The sequence below is a fragment of the Cyrtonyx montezumae genome, unplaced genomic scaffold (assembly GCF_038088225.1).
Source record: "Cyrtonyx montezumae isolate F1298 unplaced genomic scaffold, pur_monq_1.0 scaffold_5, whole genome shotgun sequence".
Classification (NCBI taxonomy): domain Eukaryota; kingdom Metazoa; phylum Chordata; class Aves; order Galliformes; family Odontophoridae; genus Cyrtonyx; species Cyrtonyx montezumae.
In genome coordinates, this window is record NW_027072056.1 from 1,424,425 (window position 1) to 1,437,429 (window position 13,005).

General features: G+C 43.7%; 1 protein-coding gene across 1 annotated transcript in view; it reads left to right on the forward strand.

Annotated features, from left to right (window-relative positions):
* Positions 1-13,005, forward strand: part of ARHGEF4 (Rho guanine nucleotide exchange factor 4) — a 192,584-nt gene that overhangs the window by 153,910 nt on the left and 25,669 nt on the right. The window contains exon 7 of the mRNA XM_065747933.1: positions 7,543-7,682. Coding sequence (XP_065604005.1) covers positions 7,543-7,682 — 140 coding nt within the window. The remainder of the gene's footprint in view (positions 1-7,542; positions 7,683-13,005) is intronic.

Sequence of the window (13,005 nt, forward strand, 5' to 3'; positions counted from 1 at the left end):
TTCCAGAAGTGCCAGGCAGTGGCTCGTTGTGGGCAGTGGTATGTGCCCAGTGCTTCTTTGTTTGTCGTATCAATAAGCCCTGGCTGTAAGGGGGTGGGCCTCGTTTCAAGTTCTACTCTTAAATAGTTTTAACTTACTCAAAGGTGGCTGTGTTTAAACCATTATCAAAATGATCCTTCCTTCTTTATCATTAAATTTATAACACAACCCATGCCCCTTTCTTCCTGATGAAAGTTTGTCTGTTGTGAAAGCAGTGTAGGGAAGTTGCAAAGTTGGCATGAGTGGGTGCAACATCTGAAAGTCTTCTCTGATGTGAATCATTTTACTTCCTTGTAGGAATTCTTCATAAAAATGACTAACTACTCTTTGCAAACGGATGCTCCCCAAGCTGGTAGGGAAAGTTCAGTGCATGGTGAAATTGTCTTTTTTCCAGGCTGTGACTGGAGGCAGAAGAAAGCTCTGTGCTTTTTGGCAACTTTGCTTCCAAGCTCTCAGTCTTCTGGTGTATACTGGGATGCAGAGTCATAAAGGCACAGAAATTTTGGAAATGTAAATGAACTGGAGGTTCCTATAGCATGTTGACGTTCTTTCCTTTCTTTAACAAAGTAATAGGTACAAGAAACCAAATGGTGTCGGGGCCTATGATAGCTGGGTTTCCTGATACACTACTGTGAATTGTCTTAGGAAGTTGTTTTAGAAGTGAAGCAAATGTCACAGCGGGATCAATTTAATTAAAGCAGACAAGGGCAGCATGAGACCTGGGAGCTCACATCAGCACCTGCATTAAGAAAACTCCAAGTGCTTGGAAAGCAGCTGCAGAAGGAGGAGGAACAGTGCTTTCTGAGAGGGCATGAGTGGAACTTTTTCAGTTTAAGGTTCTCATCGGAGAACTGGTGCTGATTGGAAGCATTGGCTATATCTAACCAGTGCTGACAACTTCTGTCTAAGTTGGATTTTCTGTTTGTTTTCTGCAGGAGAGAAAAGATAATAATGCAGAATTTGATTGTTTCATTCTGAGCTGGTGCTTTGCTTCAGATGAAATAAATCTCATTAAAGGTACGACAGCGTGGCTGCTTTGCATACTCCCACCAGCAAGCTTGTTATACCTGTGTGAGCAAAAGGCAACAGAAGCCTGGAAGTGGCCTTTAAGAGTGATGCCACATTTAACCGTGCTCTGTACTACTAGCTGCTGAGATCACGTGGGGGGAATCTGTGGGAATAGTCTTTAAGAAAAGTCTTTTTTTTTTCCACTTACAGGAAGTATCTATAAGGCCTTGAACAGCTGGAGCAGATGTGCTCCTGAAAGCAAATATAAGCAGATGAAGTTTTATTGAAAAGCACTTTCAGATTCATGTTTGTTAGGCCTGTCAGCTGCACTAACACTCTTTGATGTTGCTTTTACCTACTATATTTGATGAAGTTGATGTTGTCCACAATAAATAACTACTGTACTCGTTTCCTGATTCGTTTGCTTAGTTGTTACACATCTGGGTAAGAATGGGTAAGTGTGGAGACATAAACGTGGTAGTTTTATCCTTGCAGTTGAGTTGAAAGCTCACTTGAGGTTACTGCTGATCTGAGTTGACTCTGATTGAATGATAGTATGCAGACTCAAATATATTAGAGGAAGATACCAAGCTGCATGGAGCAGCCAGCATGCTGGAGGGGAAGATTGTCTTTCATAGGGCTTCAGAAGCAGGCCCTGCAAGCCTCATGCCTTTCAACAAGGCCAAGTGGTTGCAAGGTCCTGCACTTGGTCAGGGCAATCCCAAACATGAATACAGAGAATGGGTTGACAGTGGCCCGAAGGAAAAGCAGCTGGGGATACTGGTTGATGAGAAATTCAGTGTGGGCCAGCAATGTGCATTTGCAGACCAGAAAGCGAACTGTATGCTTGGCTGCACCAAAAGCACTGTGAGCAGTAGGGAAAGGGGTGTGACCACCTCTGCTCTGCTTTCCTCTCATGAGCCCCCACCTCTACTATTGCGTTCTGCTCTGGGCCCTGGACAAGAAGGATGTGGAGATGGAGAGGGTCCAAAGGGGGCCACGCACGTACTCAGAGGACTAGAGAGAGAAGTTGGGTCACTGGTTTGGCTTTACCTCAAGGCATGAGAGATGCAGTGCAAACCAGGAGAGTTAAATGAACAATTAAAAATTGAACATGGCTGGCACGTCAGTGTTCACCTTTGTTACCTGTTAGAAACAAGAAAAACCAAGCATTTAACCTTTCGCAGAGGAAATTTTGACTCTATGATGGCTGATTCATCTTCCCATGTTCTCTTCTCCCAGTTAACTCCTTTGAAAAGCAGCTACCTCCATGAATAAGGCAACAAGCTGGAACATACCAGCCTTCCCAACCAGTACATCCTACTGAGGATACAGTGAAGAATGTGCCTTGATTCTAGCATGGATTTGTCTCTGAGTTTAGATGGCTACAACTGAATTTCATGCTTAGATTGTTCTAAGGCTTAACGGACTAAACTAGGGCTGGCCCCCATCGTGTTCATCACTGTCCAGATGTAAAAGTAAATAGCATTTCCACAGACATCCGTCTGAAAAAAATGCGAGCAAACAGGACTATGTGAATGAGTAATCAGACCTGAGCAAATAAACAACAAATAGAGTAGGAGGACGTGCCTGCTTCTTTCCACGTCAGTAGCTGTGACTGGAGCACAGCCAGTGAATTAGCTGTTTGTATGCAGCTCAGCAGAGGTGCTTTCCAAAAAAGGAGCAGGCTTTGTGTCGGGACCACAGGTTTATGTTATTTCATATCTGTTTTTTCCTCATCATTTCCACTATTCTTCACATCTGCTTACACCGCTCCCCCCATCCCTCCCACCTGTAATGTAGCTCAGTGAGCAAGGAGGGGCTGCACATGGGGATGCTGTGGGTATGGAGCAAGGGGTACCGTGGGTGGCAGAGCCGTGGAGTCATTCATGCTCCACATTCCTCTTCCCCATAATTATCTCTGCTGCCCAGGAGGGCTGAGGGCTCTTCCTTAAGCACTCACTGCAAGTCATTTAGTTTCTAATTGGGATTTGAAAATTGAAACCTGGGTGGGTGACTCAGCGCATTACTGCTGGTGAGTGTTACACTCGGTGATGCACCCAGCAGACCTGCAGAGTTGAAGAGCTGTCTCCTTTTTGTTCTCAACTGCGGACTCACTCATTGCTTTGGCTAATTTCATTCACAATGGGAATTCCATTAGCAGGACTGTACCAAACTGCTGGTTTCATTTTGATATGCTGAGTGCTCTCCTTTATTACTTTATATGGGAGGAAGAAGCTTGCTTTCTCCCCTTAAACATTTTTCTGCCTCTCTTCCTTATGCTCTGTTTCTACTTTTTTTTCCCCCTGCAGATTCACTTTCATTACCTGCTCATAAATGTAAGCATGAAGATCTTAGCTCTGTATGGCTTGGCTTTGTAGGCCCACGTGCATGGTTTGTGGTGTTGTTGGTTGTTTTTTTTCCCATTATGAAGTTCATACTAACAGGCCTCTGCCTGTTAAACCAGCCCACAGCCATGAGCACAATGACGTGAGAGGATCCCCCCAGCACAGCAAAAAATCTGTGGAATGGCATTGCTGGGGCAGAAGTGGGATGACATCACCAATGGATTTTGCTGTGGCAGCTGCACAGGGACCTGTGTAGATCGAGCAGCTGATAAATGATGGCCACCAGTCAGAGTGGGGCAGGTGGATGCTGCAGCACTGCAGTGGCAGCTGTGGCAAAGAGAGGAGGGTGGAGGGGCTGTCTTCACCTGTACACGGGCTCCCAGGTTTGTTTCCCACCTTGCACACCTCTTGTGTCTACCCCTCCTCCAGATGCAGCTCCCGGCGGGCACACGTAACCACAGCCATCTCTGCTCAGTGAGGCGGTGGGAATGATGTCGTTAGCTGTGAATTAATTTGCTCTGTGAGTGTAAATCATGCTCCTACTGTTATTCCAGTGAATTATTTTAAATGTAAATGCCACGGAGAGGCAAATGTGTGGATGTGGTGCTGGAAGAGGATGCTTGAAGAGAAGTGCTTCCAGTACACAGTTGTTGTTCCCTTTGTCGTTAATATGTACTTTTAATAAACTGTGGGTGCTGTTGGCTTTCAAAGCTGGCTGCAGTCATCCCTTGTTTCCTGCCCTGGCCTCACCCCTAAAGCTGTGGGCTGGCTGGCTTTAGGGGGAGCTGCCTGTGACCCATTTTCCATCAGTACTGGGTTACTGCTGAGGGCTCTGAGCCAGACCGTGGCAGGAGCTCCCTGTCAGCAGGCAGCCACAGTGCTCAGTCCTGCTGAGCCATGACCTGGGGGGCACAGAGCTCTCTGGTATGAGCTCTCTGGGGAAGCTGTGCCAGAACTGCATTCTGTTTCTCTAGAGAGAATGGGAATCTGTTTTGGTGGTGCTAGGTTTTGGGGTTTGGGCTTTCTAGCTATTTATGTCTTGTGCTCACTTGTTCTTTGCACTTAGAACATGTACAGCTTTGAGAGAGGAGCTAGGACACGACAAACTAATTTGTCTCTCGTTGTCTCTGGAATATGGCTGCTATTCCTCATCAGTTCCATTCAGTCCTTCAGCAGACAACAGCCAGCAACTTCTGGCTGCCCATCTGTAAGACAGACAGCACAAGGCCCCTCTCCTCTCTTCCTTCTCACCGCTCTCTGTCAGGCTCAGCTGTTCTGCAGGGTCAAGTCAGCGATGGCTCCCAGCAAGCACCCTACATGCAGGCAGCTCCCTGGGGGCAGCAGGCATTCCCCATGCCCGAGGAGAGGCCCCATGGGCAGGGTGCAGCCAGCAGGCCCCTTGCTGGGCTGGCAGGGCCCTGCAGGAGGAGCTCATCGCACTCTGGGCAGCATCCTTTTGTGAGAAGTCCCAAGCTGCAGAGCGTGTAGAGCAGAGTGAGAATGAACCATATACCTAACTCCTCCATTCTGATCAAGCTTTGTCTACTCGCACTTCTCTCTGGGATGCTCTCACTGCTTCACATCCTCAAGGTGTCTCCTTTGCAGACACCTTATTCTCTATTCAGATACATAAAAAAGGGTTTGTGCACACTCTTGTCAGTTGGTGTTGGCAGTGCCCTTGTACCATGAATTCTGACTAACGACAGGAGAACACAGAGTTGTAATGTTTTCAGAGAAGGCTGTTGTACTGCTGTTTGTGACATCCCCCTGTATGGGATTTGTTGCCATATTTAATGGAATCTAGCACAACAACCGTATGAAATGTGGAGAAATCTGCTTGAGCTAATTGGATGTAACTTGGAGCTCAGTGTTATTTTTAACAAAGTGTTGCTCTCTGCTGTCTGACTGCCAGGGTCAGGTCAGATCTGCAGCTTCAGGAGGACACAGAAGCCAGCTGTGGCCACATCAGTGGAATGCAGCGTGACATGGAGATGAGCATTTGGTGGGGAATGGAAGTAGGGCATCCAGACCAACTCCAGTTTAACACTTCTCTGTCCAACTAGTACTGTGCGGCTGAGAAGCTGATAAACTGTTTTATCCATTTCTGCTAACTTGCCTTCAGATATTTTCGTATAGTTCTTGCTTCTTTTCTTCTTGACCTAGTTCATTCTGTGCATGCTGAGTCATTACGTACACTGAAAGCCTTCATTCCCCAACTTCTCTGGTGGATTTCTAGTGCAATGGGTTGCCATTGCAGACTGTTGTTTTATTTATTTGTTCGTAACCTTTTCTCCCATGTAAGCTGCTTCAGAGCAAAATCTTTTTTCAGTTCTTTCCTGGATTAGACGTTTTTGGGAAAACATCAAATGACTACCATGGGCCATTCTGCCTTAAAGGACTGAAAACTTCTGAGTGATTATGAACTGCATTTTTTGTGGAGTATGTCCAGGAGGATTTTTATTTTTTCCTTAAGGCAGAGGAATGGAAAAAGGAACTTGACTCCTTTCTGAGGGGCAGTTCCAATCAAGGCACCAAGACTAGAACCATGTTCTGAGCTGAGAGACCATAGCACAAGAATTGAAAAGCATGCCATCTGATGAAAGCTACAAGCTAGGTAGCATTAAGCTCCTTGTTGGGAATAAAGGGTTAAGGGCATTGTTTTCTAACTGGAGAGAGGCTAAAATGTTTTCCCAGCTTATGATAGATGATTACTCTGGCTGAAGGAGAAGCACTTCACGCTTTCTCTGTTCTTCCTCTTTCTCTGCAATGTTTCCTTCCTAACTCATCTTCAAAGACTTTTGCATCATTCTTGCTTCTTTTCTATTTGACCTAGAAAAGTCTGCTTTTGTTATAAGCTCATGTTCACCTCTGTGTCCTGAGCTTCCATTAGTCTTGGATGAGTTTCAGATTTAGGTGATGAGTGTCTTCATTATGCTGTATTTATTGAATTCAAAACATAAACAATCAAATATTTAGCTCAGAGGCAGCTCATAAACTTGCCATTTGGAAGTTAGTAACTGCACTGAACTGACCGATGCTACAGTGCATTTACACCTCACTCTTACTGGTGATGTTATTGTTGCAACCTTAATGTGTAAAGAGCAGCCTCACATGTAATGAAAGCACTGGCAAAGATGATGTTTGTAGGTCCTGCTAAATATGGAATGAAGTGAAAGCTCAAAAACCAAGCCAGCCATTGCTTTTCCTGCCCAAGCTGTGCTAGATAAGTTAAATGCTTTGATTTCACTTGTTTTACAAAAGTTTTTGAGTATGACATGACGTATAACTTCGACAGGATTAATGATAGCAATGCCTGTATTTTCACTTAGTCCCTGTAGTGAAGCCATGTCGAGCCCATTAAACTCAAATTATTAATTACATGAGCTGCTGTCCTCTGCATCAAGTGTCTTTGTGTTAGCTGCTTATTTCATGTATAGAAATTTTCTGTGAAACTCACCTCAGTGTCATGGAAACCATTTTTTCCAGCAGTTGCTATTCCAGAAGAATATGACTTCAAGTGTTTTCTTTAATAATTAGCATTTTTCATAGATTTTGAGAACTCTAGCCTGGGCAGGTAAGGGATGAATCCTTAACTTGCTGCTGAAGTTTATTTTCTAATATCTTGAGGAGTCCTTAGAAAAAGGTTTCTGCCTATGAAAGAGAGGAACTGAAAGAGAATTTCTTCCATGCAACAGGTGTAGATGTCATTTTTTATTCCTCAGTCTCACGCTTATGACTTGAGACTTCAGTACAGGTTCTCTCTGCAGACTGCTGAGCCTTGGCTGTCCGCAGCTTATTCCATGTTACTTCAAGCAGAACAGCCCTCCTGTGCTGGTGGTGGTAGAGGATATTTCTATAGCAAGCAACAAAAGGCATTCTCAAACTGAATGGGTGGACAGAGGAAAGTGAATGGTTTTCCACGGGCTTGGAATTTCCTTGCTCTGAATTGGCAGACACAAGTCTTTTATCTTGCCATTTTTAAGGTAGTAGCAAAACCATGTTTGTGTTCTTTGCCATGGGCGTGTATGGTTTCCTCATCTCTGTATGCTGTTATTGCATCCCTTACCCCTACCAAGCTCATGTTACAGGTGCAACACTTCTGAAGACCTTGTGGTGTATAACCAATGAGTTCTTTTTGCTGTTGCAGTGATCGCTGATGGGGCCCTGGACAAGACAGCTCTGACAGATGATGTGGGAAGTGAGGAGGACCTGTACGAGGACTTCCGCAGCTCCAACCACCGCTATGGCCACCCTGGGGGAGGCGGAGAGCAGCTCGCCATCAACGAGGTACTGTGCTGGCAGCTTCTGGGGCCAGGAGGAGGAAAGATGTCATTCCTCTGTTTGAACTGATCCAGGAGTCTTGAAATGTCACGTGCAGCTGGTTAATGGCGGGGTCTGGGCTTTCCTTGAGGGCACTCTCTCTAGGAGAGGAGGACAACGATCAACATAATAATAGGATTTAAGATTTTTTATTTTTTTTTCTACAAAAGTATAATGGTTTTGTCTGACGCATGCACAGAATGCTTTTTTAGTGGGGTGAATTAATAAGCTTTTCTGTTGGAAGAGCGATGCATATTCACTGAGTGATTTCATACATATACGCACATTCTTCTTTTCCTTATACTTTGGTACCTTTACACGACCTTCACTGAATGAGAAGTCAGTGATAAAATATTTATTACTTTTTCCTGTGGCTAAGCTATAACTGAGATGATGTTGACTGAGGCTCAGTGCCTTATGTCAGATATACACAATGGTGGTGCTTCTGGGGTCTCTAAAAGCTACCCATGAACTGCACAGTGAGGATAACACCTCGTTTTGAACAACAGCAAATGTTCTTTGAGCAGTTTTCCTGCTTCTTGTGCTCAGAATTCATGATTACAGCCGTGGGATCCTGGAGTAAGGAAGAGACTTGATGTATTCTCTTCTCCTACTGTTTACATGCAGCGGTTGTCAAACTATGGCCAGAACTTTAAACCTCAGCAGTTTTGATAGGTTTTGCCCTAAACAGAAGAAATTGAACTTCAGTAGTTTGTTTTTTTCTTAATTTCCTGTCCCCAGTGTGTTACACTAAAAGGAAATTCAACTTATCTGTGTATTGCAAGTGTTGAGTTGCATTCACTCCTGTTAACTTGGTATGGTCTTGAGAGAGGCCCAGCCACCACAGAAGTCAGTCCCGTAGTGTGCACTGAGATTGTCAGAGAAGAATTTGGCTTTCCTGCCATTCAGGTCTTGACTTAGCAACTCTTATCATTGTGACTCGTGACACAGAACATCCTCTGGACTTTTGTTTCTTTTCTTTTTTTGTTATTATTATTTTTAAAGGGGATGCAAAATATTTTACCTTTTTCCTTTTATTTTCACTTTATTTTTAAAGGAAATCTTCACAGCTCTTTAAAATCAGAAAAATGATTTGACTTGGCAGTGGATCTCTGTATCCATTGTATATGTTGTGTTTTTCTCTTCATCATTCTCTGTTATTGAGGACGTTTGGTTTTCTTTCTTTTATTAGTTCGCTTTATTTGAGTAAATTTCCATCATATAACTTCTAATAAGGAAAGTGAGTGGATGTGTCCAAAGCAGGTATTGTTTTTATCCTCTTTGAAGTATATGTGGGTTTGTTGGCTGGTTGACTTGAAGAGAGAAGTTTATCTTTGGCATATTTCCTAGAAGCCTGCCTGTCAGGGGCCAACAAAGCTGTAAGAACAGGCAGTACATTATTTACTTTGTCAACAGATTTCTACGGGTAATGAATCCATCACCATTACCTTTGCTGAGCATTAGCACGGTGCTTCCCTACACAATTACTTCCTGGAACAAAAGAATGCAGTGACATATAAAATCTCTTGGAGGTGAAATACTAAATCAGTGAGATACGGTTTTTACATGAAGAGAAATCTTAAGTGCTGGATCTGAACCATCTCCAGTAGCTGGGAATCAGAAAAGCATAAGCCTTTAGCTTGATTGCTGCACCAGAATCTGGGTGGTGATTAATCCTATTTCCCATAGTAATGCTAGGAGCAATCTAGCATGAAGACAGCAGGGTCCAGTTGTTTAGACAACTCTGCTGAGTGGTCTTGTCCTTGTTGCATTGTATTCCAAATTGCATTTTATTGGTCATGGATATGGAAACTATGGTAACCACATTATTCTCAAACCTCTCGGAAGAAGCAGCTTTCAAGTAAACACAGAAGGCTAAAATACATTTTTTTAAGGTGTTTGGCAGTACAAATGTTGTGTTGAAAAAAAACAACAAAGCAACCGCTGAGTTTAAGTTCATTTTGGATCAAGAGAAAATGGTTATGGAATAAAAAAGGAGCCTTTCATAAAACTCGAATAATTTGTTGGCAGGAAGATGAGAGGAATAAAAGAGCTGGGAAGGTTGTACAGAGCCCACCTAGGAAGATCAGCATGAGTCAGTGTAGGAGCCAAGAAAAATCAGTCAAAAAGTAATAAAAAGGGTTTGGGATGGGAAAAGAGGCAGGGGAAGCAATTTTCTGGAGAAGTCTGTCTGATGCTCTTTCAGATGCAGATCTTCATGAAGAGAGATTTTTGTTTTTAGATTGTCCTTGCTGGAGTTTACTTGGTGGTTGTTCTAGGTAAAGACTTCATCTTTGCATCATTTTTCTTCCGCAGTGTCAGTTGGTAAAACGTGGCAAGAGGAAGTCTATATTCCAGATGCACTGTGGTTCTGACTTTCCAGTACAAAATAGCATGCACAGGGTAGACACGGCGTCAAACAGAATGAAATATGGTACCTGTAGACTGAAGCGGAGGAGTTGATGAATTAAGCATGTAAAAGCTTGCCTGCTGAGCTCTCAAGTGATGCCGGAGATAATGAGGAAAAATGCCTCTTATTAAATAGTTGGCCGGTGCAAATGGTCTTAGGTGTGTTTGCTCGGACATTTCTGATAGGCACCAGGAGTCTGTTCTGCTCTGTTGCTGTGCAAGGGGTTCTTCACAGCTATGTGCTTTGGCAGTTCAGTGCAGGTGGAGTATTTGCCTTCTTTCAGCCCTAAGTGAGTAGTGTTGTCTCCATCTTATGAAAGCAAAGCAATAAATGTTTGGAAAACAGTAGCCAGGCTCCCTCTATTTTCCTTATCTCTTATAACTACATTTGATAAGCTTGGAATTTGGTATGTGAAGTTTTGTTCCTGAGGAAATGGAAGGACTCATTGGATTCAGCAGTTCATGGGTTTACGATTTTATCTAAGATGTAGAACATCGTTGCCTTATGTTTTAAAATGAGAGTATTGCAATATGTTACATATGTTCCTGTTTTAGCAGTGCTTATCGATAGGGTGCAATTAAGTTGATTAGTCCAGTATACATATTTCTGATTTAACAAAGTAATGCCTACAGAAAAATGCTCAGGAAACGGTGTAAACAAAAATAATCTCCCATTTACCAAAGGCAGCAAATGTTCTAGCAGTCCTATCTTGTCTTGCCAAGCAGCATGCATCTGTGTCTGATGAGTCTCTTGTGCTAAACTCTCATTGCTCACTGGGAACTTATTCTTCTGGTATCATCCAGGCACACCCAGCTGTAACAAATAAGACATGTAAACTGTAAGGGGATCCCCTGAAAATAAATAATACAGTTTTACAATACCAAATGTTCATGTGGATGAAATCAGAACAAAGAGTTTCAACTCTGTCAAATATAGACAGTGTCCTTCATAGCAGTTTGGGCGTTACCTATCTATATTCTCATTCATTAGAACTTCTTGTGCTGTGTAAGAGGACAAATTCCAGTGCAGAAAAAAATAAAATAATGCAGCAAAACCTTACAATCTCCTTTTCTCTCTTCTCTCTCATAATAGATTGACAGACAGAAAGCAGAATTATTGATCTTGCAGTGTAATCTGGGAGAGGAGACTTGTTATCACTTTTCTATCTTGGTGACTGTTGCTCTCCCAGCTGGTACTACAGCAAATAGAAACCAGTTAACAAGTACCACCCCCCCACCCCTTTTTTTTTTTCTTTGGATCCTTCATTCCTACTTTTTTGTCTTGCATATTTCTGCAACCAAAGTTGACAATTGTGGTCCAGAAGCAGCAATTCTGATTTATTTGAGGAGCACTGTAGTCAGCTCTTTGCTGTCAGGGACAAGAATTAATGTCTTCCCTGATGGATGTAGATCGACATAAATCTTTACTGGATCTGAGTTTCTGGTCTTAAGTGCTTGCATACCTTGTGTATGAGAGTGTTCCAGGCATTGAGGCAGAACAGAAGTAGTTTTTGCTGCCCTATGAGTTTAGTTTTTAGAGTCCTCAGATCTGAAACTTCTCATGTCTTTTCAGAGGGCTTTATACAATGAAATAAGATGAAATCAGTATATCCAAATACTATATAGCAAGTGTGATTCCTCAGAGGTCAGGATCAGGAGTTAAGTGGTGTCAGGAGGTCACCAGAACCACATTCCTGTTTTGCTATAAGCAGCTGTGGCTGTTCTGAGCTGTTTTCCCCTTCCCCATGATCAGAATACAGCTGAGGCAGGAGCACACGTTTGATCCACACAGAAGTCTTTCTACAACACATAATTTTCTTGCTGAACTACTCCAGGCTCTCTCTAAAACAGCCCTACTAATCTGATACTTATTAGAAACAAAACAACAGAAAAATCGGCTTTCCTTTAGTTCTTGGGGCAAGAATAGCACGTGGGATCTGTCACACTCCTAGAAAATGCTGAGGTGTTACAGCAGAAGGGGCTTTGCTCATGCACAGTGGAAATGCTGCTTTAAGGGGGCAGTCTCTGCCTGCCAGGAGCAAAACTGAGGAGGGAGCCTCTGTGCTTTGCCTCTCCAGGGTGTGTGTGCTCCAACATGGACTGATATGCTGAAAGAGGGGGCACTGCCCCAACTTTTCTCTATGGTGGTGAAACAGATCTAAATATGCCACTACAAGGTAATAACTGAAGGCAGCATGACGCCTTTGGAGTTCTTACGTCAGCACTGCCAGCTTTTAAATTGCAAAGACTAACAGCTTCTGTTCTCTTGACACTTGTTAATGATGGCTGTGCATACTAAGGACTTGCAATGGCAGCAAACAGACAACATTAAATGTATTCCTAGTTACAGACCTGTAGAGTCATGCTTGGCTCCACAAACAGCTTTCCCTTTGAAGAAGAAATAATCCAACATTTGAACTCCTGAAGTTACTTTTGCCACTGTCTCCAAGCCTGCCTGTGGTTCAGCATAGCCATAGGTTCCTAGCACTCTGCCCGATCCCCCTTGCTGCTTCCAGAAAACACAGCATGACTGCTGATGCTAACAGTGAGTTGCTTGTCTCTTTATGATGGAGGCTCTTACAAAGAGCTCCAGTGGCACAGTGTCCCCCAGGGCTAAGCTTATGTTTGCAGAAGGTCCTGGCTTCCTCCCAGCCGCTCTCTGCCCACAAGGGCATCCACCTCAGCGCCAATGGGATCTTCAATCCTTGCTGTGCAGCACTGCAGGAGATGTGGCAGGCAAGCCTGGCAGTGCTACCTGCACAGGGCTCTCAGCTGCACCTGATGGCAGGCTCTGTGATCTGTGTGCTTCCAAAAGTGCTTCCTGGACTGCTGATGCTCAGCCAACCCTGCACAAAGGCAGCCAAAGCTGACCGGAAAGTGG